This window comes from Protopterus annectens, chromosome 4.part1, assembly GCF_019279795.1.
Source record: "Protopterus annectens isolate FY-2018-M chromosome 4.part1, PAN1.0, whole genome shotgun sequence".
Lineage (NCBI taxonomy): Eukaryota > Metazoa > Chordata > Ceratodontiformes > Protopteridae > Protopterus > Protopterus annectens.
The window spans coordinates 109,285,851-109,303,262 of NC_056734.1; the positions used below are offsets into that span (position 1 = coordinate 109,285,851).

The 17,412-nt window shown below is 45.1% G+C and overlaps 1 protein-coding gene across 1 annotated transcript in view; it reads left to right on the forward strand.

Annotated features, from left to right (window-relative positions):
- The window catches only part of PARL (presenilin associated rhomboid like), a 1,565,180-nt gene that overhangs the window by 600,908 nt on the left and 946,860 nt on the right, over positions 1-17,412 (forward strand). Inside the window, exon 4 of the mRNA XM_044070014.1 lies at positions 15,209-15,257. Within this exon, the coding sequence (XP_043925949.1) occupies positions 15,209-15,257 (49 nt within the window). The remainder of the gene's footprint in view (positions 1-15,208; positions 15,258-17,412) is intronic.

The window sequence follows — 17,412 nt, forward strand, 5'->3', positions numbered from 1 at the left end:
TCATGGATGCACACGAATGGTTGCTGCACCCAGACATTTTTCAACTGATAACACAATTTTGGGGGAGCCCGGACATAGATCTATTTGCATCCCCTCACAATCATCAACTGAAGGAATTCTGCTCAAGGACATACCATCCACAAGCGTGGAAAGTGGACGCCCTCGCCTTCAGCTGGAGAAATCTGACAGTGTATGCATTTCCTCCTATTCCATTAATGACCAAGGTGTTACTGAAGATCAGGGCAGAGCAGCCAAAAGTGATTCTAATAGCTCCGGACTGGCCAAGACAGCACTGGTACCCACTGCTAAGAAGCATGTCACGTACGAAACCATGGCCCCTACCTCTATGGCCACTTCTGCTGACACAACACAGATACAAAACTTTACATTCCAACCTGAAAACATTGCAACTAACAGCGTGGAGAATACCTTGACTCCTCCTCAGGATAAGCTATCCCAGAGAGTGAAGAATATTATTATGGAAGCTCGCCGCCCTTCCACAAGGAAGGCATATTCAGCAAAATGGAAAAGATTTCTCATCTGGAACACCACAAAGGGCCTAGATGCGACTATGTTGAACATGGCACATATCCTGGAATATTTGGCAGAAATGTTCCACAATGGGCCGTCTTACTCTTCTATTAAGATTCATGCTTCAGCAATTTCAGCAGAGTATAATACTGATCCACCTGTCTTTTCTCACCCTCTCCTAAGACAGTTTCTAAGAGGAATTAAAAACATCAAACCACTTAGAAAACCACCTCTACCTGCATGGGACCTTAACTACGTGCTGGAAAAACTAACACTGCCTCCATTTGAATCAGCAGCATCTGCAGATCTACAGTACCTTTCATGGAAGACTGCCTTCCTTCTGGCAATAACCTCAGCAAGAAGGGTTTCGGAATTGCAGGCCCTGATGGCAGATGTCCTTCAAGAATGCAACTGCAGTCATAACATGTGGGTTGTCCTGCCTCAGGCAGCCCTCGGTCGGCCGGATTCCAAAGTCTGGGTCCGACGTCGGCTGATGTCGCATTTCTGTCCGACTTCAGAGCGGCTGGAGTACATAAGCATCAGCCGACGCCATTTTCTTCAGTCTTTCTTGCCGCGGTGCAAGCAGAAGCAGTTCGCAAGTGCCGGTCGGTCAGCTCCTGTATTCTACGATACGAAGTCATCAAAAGCTAAGTACCCGTTGGGGACCTTTTCTTGCCTCAGCCGATGTCAGAAATTACTGAAAAAGTTAACAATTGTCTTTTTTGTGGTAAACAAATACCTCATAAGGATTTCCACTCTTACTGCCTCCCTTGCCTGGGCCCAGACCACGACGTCTCGGCCTGTGTAGCCTGTGCTCGCTTCAACAAGCGCACTCAGGCGCCGGGCGGAGTTCGCTGAAGATTTTTTCGGTGATAAATTTGCCTACACCATGCCGTCTGATCTTCCGACATCGCAAACTCCCAAAAAGCGAAAAGACCGGGACCGACATCCTCGGCCCGCGTCTACCACCGACTCCACGCCAAAACCTAGCGCGAGTGCTCCGGTTCCCTCTGAGACGGTCTCTCCACCACTCCGAACCGAAGACACCGCATTACCGACGACTCAGATTCCAGACATTACTCCGACACCAGTTATAGACTTTCCTCCGGATACCGAAACCGAGGAAATGCCCGAGACCATTGCTGTAGACAAGGTCACTCCTGCACGTGGAGCTGCCAGGCCTCCTATGGCCATGTCTATTAAGGCCTACACTAGGGCTAAGGCAGCCAGCAAAACAAAGCATATTATTTCTAAATCCTTACCTCAGCCGGCTCCGGAGACACAAATGATGTCCATGGCTGCTGATTTAATTTCCATGATTAGAGGTTCACAGGCCCATCCTGAGAGAGCATCCCGGCCTCCTCCTGATAAAAGGCCCCGGGTTGAACCCTCTGACCCTACTCATTCGGATGAAGACTCTGAGGGCTCTGTCCACTCTGATAGCCAGGAAGAGCTCTTCCAGACCTATGAGGACTCGGATGCAGAAGATTCCATCCCTTCGGCCTCCCCTCCTGAGGATATTTCTTTTGGGGAAGTTCTGCACACCATGAGGGAACATTTCAAGTGGCAGGGTCAGGAATATTCTGATTCTAGGAAACGCCTTAGGACTTTACTTAAGAAGCCTCAGCACAGGCCCTTAGCTATTCCTCCTGTACTTGATGTTCTGGATGATTTGTATTCCGACTCTAGTGCTACCCCTGATTCTCTTCCTCCTGCTCCAGCCAAGCCAGACAGGTATTACAGGGTCCCAGAAACTCATTCCCATTTATTCAAGGCCCATACTGCTGGTTTGGAAACTATTTCACAGGGGCCTAAAGGAGTTTCAGCCTCCACCTCAAAAAATCCTTTGCCCTCCAACAGGGAAGCAAGGTCATTAGAGAGATGGGGCAAAAAGGTTTACACATCCACTACCTTATCTATGAGAGCTTTAAATTGCCTTTTTCATATGTTACAATATCAGGATTATCTCTTAGAAGATTTACAAAAAACATTAGCTTCTCCTGATCCTTTAGACAGGAAGACTTTGCAGGAAGCTGTACATAATAACACTCAGCAAGTAAGCAATCACTTCCTGCAGTGTGGATATGATGCACTGGAAGCTTCATGTAGGGCAACTATGACAGGGGCAGTGATTCGTAGACATGCTTGACTAAAGGATCAACCTCTACCAGATCATGTAAAAGCAAAACTTCTGGATGCACCTTTGGAAAAGAACAAGCTTTTTGGTGCAAATGCTAAGGATGTGTTAAAGACCATCGAAGAAAAAGCAAAATCAGTTCAGACTGTGAAAGATTTCCTCCAGGTTCAACCCCCCAGATTCAGTAGGAATTGGCCTTCAAAAAACTGGTCCTTTCCTAATCCAGAAAAGTTTCAAAGGGGTAAGAACAGACGTGGCCGAGGAAGAGGCCAATACAGAGGCCCTTACAGGGGACGACAATGGCAGCCAGGAAACCAAAGAAGTGACGCAGGGGTTTCACCTGCCCCAACAACCACAAACTCAATGACTTTCCTCTACTACCGCCTACCAGGGAACAACTAGAAGCTCCCTTGGGCAGGAAATTATCTCTGTTTGCAGAAAACTGGCACAGACTGACAAAGGACAAATGGATTTTGGACATTATAGACCGAGGGTACAGGTTTCATTTTCATACCTTACCAAGAAAACAAGGCATGCCAAACCTACCACAAAATCAAAGGGCAGAGGCTATCAAGCAAATCACTCTGCTGACTCGAATGAAAGCAATAGAAAGAGTTCCACAACAAGAACAAGAACAGGGGTTTTACTCAAGACTGTTCCTTGTTCCAAGAAAAGAATCTCAATGGAGACCAATACTGGACTTGTCCGCATTAAACACCTTTCTCATAGTACCAAAGTTAAAAATGCTGACTCTACAGCAACTCCTTCTCATGCTGGGCAAGGAGTCGTGGCTGATTACTCTGGACCTCAAGGAGGCATACCTGCATGTCCCTATCAGACACAGCTGCAGAAGATACCTCAGATTTCTTGCAGGGCCAGAGAATTATCAATTCTCAGCATTGCCATTTGGCTTATCTACTGCGCCCAGAGTATTTACAAAATGCCTGGCTTCAGTAATTGCTCATTGCAGGCTCCAGGGTATACAAATTTACCCCTACCTGGACGACTGCCTCATACAAGCGGACGACAAATTGATGTTGACAAAAAACCTGGATTATGTCATACGATTACTTCGAGCTCTGGGATACACAGTCAACGTCCAAAAGTCAAGACTGCAGCCATCCCAGCAAATAATCTTCTTAGGAGCCAAACTAGACACAGCCTCTCAGATGGCTTACTTGACAGAAGACAAGCAAGAGAAGTTAACTCATTACTTCAAAGGTTTAGCAAAACTCACCCAGATGACTGCAAGGAGATTCCTACAGGCCCTGGGTTACATGGCATCCTGCATTCTATTGGTTCCATTAGCAAAACTACACATGAGAAAGCTTCAATGGTACCTAAAAAGCATTTGGTCTCAACACAGCAACAACTTGGAGACAATCATACCACTCATTCCATGCCTACAAAAGGAATTCCTATGGTGGGCCTCGGTGAGCCAGGAAAACACAGGTATGTCATTCAAAAAACCACAGATAACACAGACCATGACTACAGACGCCTCAGACCTTGGATGGGGGGCGCACATGGAAGGCAGGTGTATACAAGGACAATGGTCTCCAAAGGAAACACATCTGCATATAAACCAAAAGGAAATGCTGGCAGTAATGCATGCCATCGAGGCTTTTCAACACCAACTCCAGCAAGGCCATTTAATGATACGGACAGACAACACCACTGGGATGTGGTACATAAACAGGGGGCACTCACTCTTACCCCCTTTGCAGACTGACAATGCAGCTTTGGGAGAAATCACTGAGCCTAAACATCCAGTTACAATCCCAGTTTGTTCCAGGAAAAGACAATGTGTTGGCGGACAGCCTAAGCAGGAATTTCACAGATCCACACGAGTGGAGGTTACATCCGAAGGCCTTCAGACAACTCACTTCGACATGGGGCAAGCCAGAAGTGGACCTATTTGCCTCTCACCTCAACCATCTTCTACCAAAATTCTGCACAAGGACATACCATCCAAAAGCTTGGAAAATAGATGCCCTCTCATTCAACTGGAACTCCCTAGCAATCTATGCATTCCCACCTCTGCCACTGATGACCTCAGTATTACTAAAGATCAAAGCAGAGAAGCCCAAGGGAATCATAATAGCTCCGGATTGGCCAAGACAACACTGGTATCCACTACTACGGAGCATATGTCACACCAGGAGGTGGGCCCTCCCTCAGTGGCCTCTACTTTTGACTCAACACAATTTCGAAACACTGCATCCAAACCTTCAGACACTGCAGCTAACAGCCTGCGAGATCCCATAAATAACTTCAGCTTATCTCTCTCCAAGGAAGTTCAGCGGATACTAACAGAGGCTCGAAGACCATCCACCAGAAAGGTTTACTTAGCAAAGTGGAAAAGATTCAGCAATTGGAATACCAGCAAGGGGCATGATGCATCATTACTGAACATCCCACTTATCTTGGAATATTTGGCAGATATGTTAAAGAACGGCCTCTCATATTCTTCCATAAAGATACATGCATCTGCTATTTCAGCTAGATACAACACTGATCCTCCTGTTTTCTCTCACCCCGTACTAAGACAATTCCTCAGGGGAATCAAGAACATTAAGCCACCAAGAAAGGCCCCAGTGCCAGCCTGGGACCTCAATTTTGTCTTAGAAAAACTGACTCTACCTCCTTTGAGCCAGCAGCTTCAGTTGACTTGCAATTTCTCTCATGGAAGACAGCTTTCCTGTTGGCAATTACCTCAGCAAGAAGGGTTTCGGAGCTACAGGCCCTAATGGCAATACCACCCTTTATTATTTTCCACAGAGACAGGGTTTCATTAAGGACCAACCCTACTTTTATGCCAAAGGTGGTATCTAGGGTTTCTCTAAATCAAGCCATTCATCTGCCTGCTTTCTTCCCCAATCCTGAGAATAAGGGGAAAGACTTTGCATACCTTGGACATTCACAGACAACTTCGATACTACCTGGACAGAACCAAGGCCAGTAGGAAGTCTGAACAACTTTTTGTAGCTTACGCCCCTGCAGTCCAAGGAAAAGCAATTTCAAAACAGAGTATTTCTAAATGGATTGGACATTGCATCAGATTCTGTTATTCCTTTCATGGAAAGACTGTTCCAGCCAATGTCAGACCACATTCCACTAGAGCTACAGCCACCTCTACAGCATTTTTAAGAGGGGTGCCTACCAAGGACATTCTAGAAGCTGCTACATGGAGCTCCGTGCATACATTCTCCAAATACTACAATCTCCCTCTATATTCCAGATCCAGAGCAGGCTTTGCTTCGGCAGTCCTGCAGGGTTTGATTGCCACACCATCTCTTTCCTAGTGCATACCTCCTCCCCCAGCTAAGCTATGGTATTCTACCCACATGTTATGACTGCAGTTGCATTCTTGAAGGACATAGTACAGTTTTGTACCTACCATAAATGTAGATGTCCGATAGACATGCAACTGCAGTCGGATTTTCCCTCCCTCCATACCCCTCTATGCCTAGGGACCACTCCTATCCCTGTTACTCTTAGCTGGGGATATCTGTTATGGTGTATTTGTTTTATTGCTCATTTATTTGTTTGGAATCCTGTTTGTCTTCCAATTTGATTACAGCCTTCCTTGGAGGGCACCTGGCATCTGGGGCAAGAAACACTGAAGAAAATGGCGTCGGCTGATGCTTATGTACTCCAGCAGCTCTGACGTCGGAGAGAAATGCGACATCAGCCGACGTCGGACCCAGACTTTGGAATCCGGCCGACCGAGGGCTGCCTGAGGCAGGACAACCCACATTTTATGACTGCAGTTGCATGTCTATCGGACATCTACATTTATGGTAGGTACAAAACTGTACTTTCAGCCATTTATTATTTTTCACAAGGACAGAGTTTCATTAAGAATTAATCCTACTTTTATGCCAAAGGTGGTATCCAGGGTTTCATTGAATCAAGCCATTCACTTGCCTACCTTCTTTCCAAATCCACAAAACAAAGGGGAGAAACTGTTGCACACCTTGGACATTCACAGACAGTTGCGCTACTACTTGGACAGAACTAAAGGTTTCAGGAAAGCTGACCAGCTGCTAGTAGCATATGCTGCTGGTATTCAAGGAAAAGCAATTTCCAAACAGACAATTTCTAAATGGATAGGAAATTGCATCTGCTTTTGTTACTCATTTCATGGAAAGACGGTACCAGATAACATTAGACCTCATTCTACGAGAGCCACAGCCACCTCCACAGCCTTCTTAAGAGGGGTGGCTACAAAAGACATTTTAGAAGCTGCCACATGGAGCTCCGTGCATACATTTGCCAAGCATTACAATTTACCTTTATATTCCAGATCCAGAGCAGGCTTTGCTACGGCTGTCCTGCAGGGTATCTTAGCTACACCATCCTTTTCCTAGTACCTCCACCCCCAGATTGGCTATGGTATTCTACCCATATGTGATGACTGCAGATGCATCCTTGAAGGACATAGTACAGTTTTGTACCTACCATAAATGTAGATGTCCGATAGGTATGCATCTGCAGTCAGGTTTACCCTCCCTCCTTCCCCTCTGTGGTATTCCTAGGGTGATCCCCCCAGCTAGCTAATAGAGAGGTAATATATATATATATTTTTGCAGATGTTTGGATTTTTTACTGCATTTTTCCAAATTTAGCCTTCCTAGAGGGCACCTGGCATCTGGGGCAAGAAAAACTGAGGAAGATGGCGTCGGCTGACGCTTTTATACCCCAGGCGTGGTGACGTCGGGGAAAGGGCGACATCAGCCGACGCCGGACCCAGACTTTGGAATCCGGCCGACCGAAGGGCTGCCTGAGGCAGGACAACCCATATGTGATGACTGCAGATGCATACCTTTCGGACATCTACATTTATGGTAGGTACAAAACTGTACTATCTCCTCCTGTCCCTCCTTGGGATCTCAACTATGTCTTGGAAAAGCTTACTTTGCCTCCTTTTGAGCCTGCTGCCTCTGCGGATATTAAGTTCTTATCCTGGAAGACAGCTATCTTGTTGGCCTTGACTTCTGCCAGAAGGGTGTCTGGGTTGCAAGCCCTCATGGCCGTGGAACCATACCTCATCTTCCATCAGGACAGAGTTTCCTTGAGGACCAATCCTACTTTTATGCCTAAGGTAGTTTCTAGAGGGGCTCTAAATCAGACTATTCACCTTCCTACCTTTTTCCCAAAACCCCAAAATAAGGGGGAAAGGATTTTGCATTCATTGGACGTACACAGGCAACTACGTTTTTACCTGGACAAAACTAAAGATTTCAGAAAATCAGATCAATTGCTTATCTCATTTGCTTCCAGTTCTCTAGGTAAAGCTATTTCTAAGCAAACTATTTCCAAATGGATTGCTCATGGAATAAGATATTGTTACTCTTTTTATGGAAAACAGATTCCAGGTACTGTCAGGACTCATTCTACTAGAGCAGCTGCTACTTCAGCAGCCTTCCTCAGAGGAGTTCCTACTAAGGACATTCTGGAGGCTGCTACTTGGAGCTCTGTGCATACCTTTTCCAAGCACTATAACCTCCCTTTGTACTCTAAGTCTAGGGCAGGCTTTGCCTCTGCTGTTTTGCAGGGTCTTCTAGCTGCTCCTTCTTCTTCATAACCTCCTCCCGTGTTTTCAGCTTTGGGATTCTACCCTACAGTTATGACTGCAACAGTGAAACACGAAGAACATAGTACAGTTGTGTATACCTACCATAAATGTAGATGTTCGAGTGTCTTCACTGTTGCAGTAGGTGTTTCCCTCCCTCCAGACCCCTCTTGTTTCTTTTTTTGCTTACTTTGTTTCCTTTCCAACAACCTTTCTGGTGTATTTGTGTTTCCCTTGGGACACCTTTTGGTTTTATGGGGGCTTCTGACATCAGGGGCAAGAAAGGCTGGAGAAGATGGCATCGGCTGTCAACTTTATACCCATGTGTTCTGACGTCAGGGTTCTTGCTGATACAGCCGACGCCGGACCCAGACTTTGATATTCTGGCCGACCTCGGGCTGCCTGCCGGCAGGAGTACCCTACAGTTATGACTGCAACAGTGAAGACACTCTAACATCTACATTTATGGTAGGTATACACAACTGTACTTTCCCTTTCCTGTGGTCCCATCTTCGATGTCCTCTGTGTATACTGGACCCCAGTCCAGATCTTCTCTCGCATCCTTCTGGGATGGTGCATCCCAGTATTTCAAGCCTCGAACTGACCGCATGGTTTCTCCAATTATTTTGATAGCTACAAGGCCCAGGTTTTCCGCCCCACTCTGACTGATACTTCTATACTCCCAGAAAGCTTCTACAAGAAAAATCTACAAATATAAATGGAAGAGATTCTCATTTTGTGTCCTTCAGAGGAAACTTGACCCTTTCACAGCTCCTATTTCTATGGTTATAGAAGTTCTAACAACAATTTTTCAAGAAGGTGCTAGTTTTTCCACTGTCACAGTACAGATGTTCTTCATGTATCACTGTTGCAGTCATCACATTTGAGTTATCCCTGCCAGGGTAGCCCTCGGCCGGTCCAAATACCAGAGGCTTAGTATTTCTGCATCGGTTGCTGTCGCTTCAGGACTGACGTCAGGTCGTCAGAAGTATAAAGTAAGGAAGCCAACACCCTTCCATCAGTCTTTCTTGCCGTGGAGCCCGAAGCAGAAGCAGTTTGCACTAACCGATGTCAGAAAAAGTTAATAATGGTCTCGCCTGTGGAAAGCAAATTACCACGCCAAGACTTTCATTCTTACTGCGTCGCTTGTTTAGGCCCAGACCACGACGTCCCCACATTGTTGCGTCTGTGCTTTGTTCAACACCAGAACTATTCGTCAAGCCCTTATTGTAGCTAGATATTTTCGCTTACAGTCCTCGAATTCCGATATGGCTTCGATAAGCCACCTGACAGCAGATTTTCTGAAAAAAACGTAAAGATAAAGACAGAGATAGACTGCACAGGTCCAGTCCTACCGACGATGCTTCCATTAAGCTAGTCGTCACTTCTCCGGTCTTCAGTGAGGTGCTTTTGCAGCCCCTGATGCCTGCATCTGTGGAGTCGCAGGCTGCTACCAAGACCCTTTCGGAGTCTGGCATGCCGCAAAACTCTTCTTTGACTAAGGATCCTGCTGTCGTCTTTACCTTGGATGGCTCCGGAGCCGCTGAGCAGGCACTGTCTTCCGAGGAAGTCCTTCGCACTACCGATTCTCGACACAAACTGCCGTTTTCTTTTGTGACTACCGTTCTTTTGAAAATGGCCGAGTTTCTTAGGCCCAGGGTATGAACCACACCCAAGAAACTTACTCAATCTCGGGCATGCTTCCTTGCCTCAGTCTCAAATGCTTAAAATGGAGGAAGACCTTATCATGCTGATCAGGAGAAGCCAAGCTACCCCCTTCAAAAGGAAAAGGGATCCATCCCCTGTAGTTTTGTCTGAACAAGAGTCAGATGACTCTGATGCATCTGAATATGAAGACATGCAACCCCTCTCTACTTATGGGGATTCTGATGCTTGACTCACCCAGAAAACCAGACAGGTACTATAGAGACCCCGACTAACACAAATTTCTTTTTAAAAATCCTACTGCTGACCCTGAGGTAATTTTTCAAGGGCGTAAATGGATTAAAGCAACCTCTTCTAAGAATCTCACACCCTCATATAGGGATTCCTGAGCACTAGACAGATGGGGTAAAAAAGTATACACCTCCGCTACTCTTGCTATCAGGACACTAAATTGTCAGTTCTATATGCTAAAATTTCAGCAACGTACCCTGGAACTCCTCAAACAAAAAATGTCTTCCTTTCCTGTTTGTGCAGAATCTAGAGTTAGAGTTAATGCATTCTGCAAGTCAAGTAACTAAACACACCTTGCACTGTGGTTTTGAAGCCTTAGAAGCTTTTTGCAGGGCAGCAGTCACTGGATCTGTCATTAGAAGGCATGCATGGCTTAAGGAACAGCCCCTGCCCAGACCATGTCAAATCTAAATTGTTGAATGCCCCCTTACACAAAGACAACTTATTGGGCACTAAGGCAGAAGAGGTCTTAAAAAAGGTGGGAGAAAAAGCAAAATCTATGCAGATAGTTAAGGCTTTCTTACGGATTCAGCAGGCATTGTCCCACCAAGCACTGGTCCTTTCCTGCACCCACTAAGCCAGTCCACGTCCCGGGGAACCAGACCCCCTCCCCCAGACAGCAGCCGCAGGGAATGCAGAGATATAAGCAGTGGACTACCACCACTTCAAAACCAGGGAGTTCTAAGCCACCCCCTTATGGTAAGAACTTACAATAACTCACCTCTCCCACCCCCTCCCTTTGCCCACCTTCACTTACCCCTAGGAGGAATACTCTCCTTTCACACAAGCACCTGGGCCACCATTACCAGTGACCACTGGGTTCTCAACATAGTGTCTCAGGGATACAAATTTTTCTTCCACATCCTTCCAACCCCAAAAGAGTTCCAGTCTGCAGTTAGAACTTGTCTGATTGAAGACTGCTGGAACAGGGCTCACTTTTGAGCTTTATAACTGGTTAATTGGGTAAAGTGTTGTTTTGATTGTATCTGCTCTATTTTCTGAAAAATATATATATACTTGTTGCCCACCTTTCTGAACTAGTATAGTCCAGTTTTCAGGTCACTGCTGAATCCAGGGCTGTGTTACAAGTTTCTGTATTTGCCCATACCTTACTTGGATAGAGGGATGTTTCTCTGTTCACCTGTGAGAGAGGGGAGCTTTGAGCAGCCTATTTGTCCCTGGAGTAGTGGTTTCAGCCCAGAAGTTAGTAGTTTATTGGTCGTTTTGGGCTAATTTCTCTCTCTGTCACTTCCCTGCTATAAAAACCGCATTTGCACAGTTTTTGCGCTTTTATTCCGCTCAGCAAGTGCTTTCCAGGCAGCAGCAGAGAGACAAAAGAGAGACTTTGGAGTGATTATCATTTTCTGCTTTTCTTGCTGTCTTAACTAATTCCGTGTAAAACGCCAGGTTTTTAGCGAATCTGTGATTTAAAAATTTTGTTATTGCTACATATATTGTACTTATTTGCTGCTTGCACTTGAATTAAGTCATTTTTGTGTTTAAATAATCTGTTTAACTGTTGTAGGCTACACACTAAAGTGCGATAGCCTTTTCTGTGCATTTAAAGTGTTGTTTTGATTGTAGCTGCTCTATTTTCTGAAATATATATACTTGCTTCCCGCCTTTCTGAACTAGTATAGTCCAGTTTTCAGGTTATTGCTGAATCCAGGGCTATGTTACAAGTTTCTTTGTTGCCCATACCATACTTGGATAGAAGGACGTTTCTCTGTTCACCTGAGAGAGAGTGGAGCTTTGAGCAGCCTATCTGTCCCTGGAGGAGTGGTTTCAGCCCAGAAGTTAGTAGTTTATCGGCCATTTTGGGCTAATTTCTATTTCTTTCACTTCCCTGCCATAAAAACTGCATTTGCGCATCGGTGGCAGTGCCGGTTAGCTAGAGTTAAACTCTTCTTGGCTCCACGAAGTCTACTCTTCAATTTTTCCCCTTGGAACCAGACAAACCTTCAACTTTAGCACTCAAACCATTCATTTCACAGTCAAGCACTTGCTTAAACCTCATAGCAAGCACTAATTAACCTTTGCACTAGACCCCCTATACTGTCCAGAAGGACAAGGCTCTCTATTCGTCCCCACCAGCCAGTCAGAAAAACAGCTTACTCTACGTATTCAGGCATGTCCAAAGGGCAGTTTCCAGTGTACTCTCCAGTCCAACTGGTGAATCTGGGCATTTTGAGGCAATGTTACAACTGCCTCATGTACACAGACCACCCTCTCCTCCTACCACCAAACACTAATATATGCGAGAGATGCAATTTTACAGGCAAACTGGAGGGAAAGCTCTCTCAACCCAAGACTGGAACTGACAGTCAAGAGGAGAAGGGTAATACTTGCAACACGCCACCAGTCTCGCATAGACCTAATATACCAACACCAGCAAATAACACACATGAATGCATGAAAACCTACTCGGAGTCTCTAAATATGAATCTGCAAAAGCAATGGAGACCTCCATAGCAGACATCCAAGCAACCTCCACACCCCATCACCAACCATGAAACACATACTTCTCATAATCAGTGTGCCACGCAATCACAGCCCTTAAGGCAAAATAACATACCCAACACACTAGTAATAGGCGACTCTATAGTCAGGCACACTGATGTCCCACTAACTAGGTTGGACAAGGAAAAGGTTGCAGTTAGCTGCCTGTCGGGCGCCAGGATCCACCACATAATACAAGCACTCAGGTCACTCCAGAACAAGTACAAATACGACTCCGTCATTGTCCATGTTGGTGTGAATTACCTCAGAAGTACCTCCCTGGACTACATGAAAAGAGACGTGGAAGAGCTCTCTAATCATGTAGCTTAGGCCGGTATGACCCTTACCCTGAGTAGCATCCTACCCTCACCAAGAATGATGCCACACTATAAAGAAAAAAATGATCAATTTCAACAATTGGCTAAGTTTCTGGTGTCATTCAAAGGGGATCCAGTGTCTGTCCTCCTGGGATGGCATGCTCGACAAGCCACGTTGCTTCGCAAGAGATGGCTTACACCTGTCACCCTTAGGCTTTCGAATATTGGCCAATGCTCTTGCCGCCCCCATAGTGCCTTTTTTAGGCAAGACTCAAAAGACAAACCCACCACCATAAATAGCACAAGTAACCAAAAACTGAGGGTAATGCTACTCAACACCAGAAGTCTAAACCTCAAAATGAACACACTCGAGGCACTCCTCAGTATGGAAAACATCTTATTTGTCCAAATTGAAGAGGTTTTCTATTTGGCGTCATGCTCATAACCAGGATCCTTTTTCAGTATGGGGTCCCTCTGGTTCTCTACTGTTTGTGTGAGTTGCTTAAGTCTGACTTGCCCTGTTCTGGATTGGCTTATTCTTCTGCAGGGGCCTGTCAGCCAGCTGTTTCTGCCTATCAGCCTTTGAATCCTCCATTGGCTTCTCACTTTGAATTTAAACAGTTTCTTAAAGGTGCCCTGCATCTTAGATCCCCTAAGGAGGCCTATTCCTCCTCCTTGGGACCTGAATTTTGTTTTAGAAAAATTGACACAGGCTCCATTTGAGCCTGCAGGTTCAGATTCTCTAACACACTACCTGGAAGGCTGTCTTATTGTTGCTTTTACTTTTCCTCAGAGTGTTTCTGAACTTCATACCCTTATAGCCATCCCTGTTTTTTTAGTTTTTCCCCAGTGACAGGAAGTCCTTAATATTAGTCCTCCTTTTATGTCCAGGGTTGTTAATGAGTCGTCTCTGAATCAGACAGTACAACTCCCTTCCTTTTTTTCCTTCTCAGTCTGCTGGTGAGAGATGGTCCTTCATACCTAGGATTTGCATAAACAGCTGAAGCATTTAAGGCCATTCTTATGTCTGATCAGCTTTTTGTTTCATTCCATCCCAGGACATTGGATTTGGCTGTTTCTAAACAAACTGTCTTCCAAGTTTTGTCCTTGTCAGATTTCTTTCAGTCTCTTCTTCCTGTGCTTTGCTACTTGAGCTAGAGAATTTCTGGATTTTTAAGGTCCGTTATTCTTTTCATGGCAAGTGTCTGTTTATTTCAGTCAGAACTCACTTCACAAGGGCTGTTGTCTCTTCTGGTGCTTTCTCCAAGGGGTTGGACACCAATTCTATCATTGAAGCTGCTACTTGATCTTCAGTGCTTACTTTTACTAAGCATTATAAACTGGATGTGGTTTCTATTGCCAGAGCAGGTTTTCCTAGAGCCGTTTTGCTTGGGTTAATCGAGGGATCTTCCCAGCCTTCCACCTCCCAGTCCTTTTCTTGGGGTTTTGTACTCTCCCTTAGGTGAAGAATACTGCAACAGTTGTATTGAAGGATGTAGTACAGTTGTGTAAAATCTTATTATAACAGTAGATGTCCTTTTACTTCTGTTGCAGTATTTGCTCCCTCCTCCCTGTTTTTTCTTTGATTTCCCTTCCGGCTGAGGACCTACCCTTTCCATCTGCATTTTCTCCTCCTGGATGTGCATAGCCTCCTCTGTCCTATGGAGTTTTCTTCTGGAGCAGTTCACTTCTGTGTAACTGCATCCGTATGTCGCATTTATGTCCTACATTCTATGTGGATAAAATACGTGTAATGTACAGCACACACAAGAGCTGAAGGCTTTGGTATACTGGCTGGAATTTGGGCTGTCCTTGGCAGGATATCCCTAAGGTGAAGAATACTGTAACAGTGAAAAGGACATCTACTTTTATGGTAAGATTTTGCACAACTGTACTTTATAACTTGTTGCAGACTCTGGCACCATTCATTTGAAGACAAATACACCCCATGTGCTTCCCAGCCTTTAGCACTAGCCATGGGAACTGAATCCAGAGATGTTCTAGAAGATAGAGTATGTTAACTATTCTCTATCATTAGTTTAACTTGATAGTACTTTTTAGTGACTGACGCTCTCCACTGAGTTACTTTATTAATCTTGTGTCTTACAGAGTAACAGTGCAGGGTACTGGCACAGGTAGTGTACTCAACTATGAGACATCCAAAAATTCGCAATTCTTGTTGTGTTGCAGGTAAATCGGTGGTGGAACAGCTTAAGTGAAGGGCAGAAAACTGTTGGAGGTAAGCTGTAGTTAACACAGAGTTTGTGTATAGTGAAGGGTTAATGGGCAAATTCAAACATAGGCATTGTACATGGATGAAATTTGTTAGGGGGTGTGCAGATCTGCAGCTGTGTGTAGTGTTTAATTCGGGAATTAGATTTCCTTTTGTAATAATTTAATTCTTTTGGGGATTAAATTGCGAATAGCTTCAGTCTGAACTATTACTTTCCACAGACAGCACAATTCTTAGTAGCAGTACTTGTTATTTTTTTTAACTGTCTTATAGTTCATTGTTAAGTCTCCAGGAAGACTGTCAGTCACTTAAAATTTAAAACAGCACTGCCTAAATAACTCATTATTCATACTTGGTAGTGTTACTTCCACTTCTAAATCTGTCCTCCTACTTATGGGACTAACCAGAATGGTAACATTTAAATCTTAACAGTCACTAGTGTGCTTTTTTAATGTTCATTTGCTAGATTGATTTTACTTCCAGATATCACTCGAATGCCTTATAACACTTGTTTTAACTTTGTATTTTGTCTGTTTCGCGTGTTGCATGGATTTATAGCAGGTAGAAGTTCAGTGCTTATACAACATTTTTGAGAAAATCAAATACAATCTCCATCTAATGCACTTTTTGCTATGTATTTGTCTAAACACATCATTCAGTTTGAGAGAATTTAGAGATTTATAACTAAAAAAGTCAGTATCCTCAAATTATTAGTTTTTCAGGACAGACTGGCAGCTCTCTCCCTCTCTCTCTTCAGTCTCTGATAGACTCCTCCGTGAAGATCTAGGTGTAGCCTTTGGAGTCATGGAAGGTCCAACCCTCTTTGACCTCCTATTCTTTCATAGAAAAAAAAGAGTTATGTATTCACCATAATGTTACATGTTAAGTTGTCATTCTCGCCTTCATTCTTGCTGGATGGGTCCGGAGCCGATCCTCGGCTCCGACTCGGCCTATACTATAGCTCGAGAGCTATTTTTTACTGGCTCAAGGCAGCCCTATATCCCACAATACCATGCGCTAACTCCCCAGATCTCGTTTGCCGCTTCGCTGCGAGGTTGCTTTTTTTGCCGGCTCAGGTCAGTAAAAGAAATTTCAGCAAATTCTTCCTAAACATGAGGTTATTTTTTTTTTTAGATTAGTTCCCTATCGATATTGTTTTACCTAATTACTTATTAGTAATTTTTCGTTAAGCCATACCCACCCCTTTAGTTAATTTTTATAATCGGGCCTACGGGCTTTAGTTTTTTTGTTTACTCTCCCCCTTATTGTGTTTGTGAGGAGTTGTTTTAGTCAGCCCCTTTAACTCCCCCTTGTGTGAAAGTCGAGTGAGTGTGTGTGCTCACTGTGTTACTGTCTTTAGGGTAACAATGTCCAAAGACGCTAAGGTCTCGGAATTCAAGAAGTGTGACTCGTGCTGTCAGAAAATGTCTCTGACAGACGGTCACACTTCTTGCATCTACTGCTTGGGACCTTTGCACCTGCAGGACTCTTGTTCCGTCTGCCACGGATTTAGTTCAAGAGTCCTGCAGGAGCGTCGTAATAAGCTTATTTTGAGGGGCTTATTGAAGCCCAATGACTCCCCGTTCAAGTCTAGCTCGAGGAAGTCGTCTAAGCCCGCCAAGACCTCGGCTCCAGTTTCTGAGTCGAGGGCTGGCGAAACTGAGATTGCTCCCACATCGGCTCCTGTCAGAGCCGATGCGAGCAAGATCGTATCCGCTCCGAAACCTGTATCGGAGCCGACATCAGCGCGCAAGCGCTCTCGATCTCCTTCATTAGAGTCCGGCCGATTGGCTCCAAGATCACCCCTTCTATCGGAGCAGAGTCATAGGACTCATTCCACCAGGTCGTCTAGGCTTTCTGACCACGATATCGAGAAGGTGGTTAGTAGACTCATAAAATCTCAGGCACTGGCCCAAATGCTCCAAAGCCCATCTCACCAGACTGTGGCTCCCTCGGTGCCGCCTTCGATTCCTCCTCTGACTCTCCAGTCGAGTTCGGAGCCGGAGTTTGTCGGAACAGTATCCTTGCCCACGTCTGAGCCGATACTTCCACCTTCGGCTCTGGCGTCGTTGGCTCCGACTTCTTCATTGGTACCGTCCGTGGAGAAGTCTGGGCGCCGAGACTCCATTGTCTGCTCTGAGGGGGCGAGCGGCATCAGACC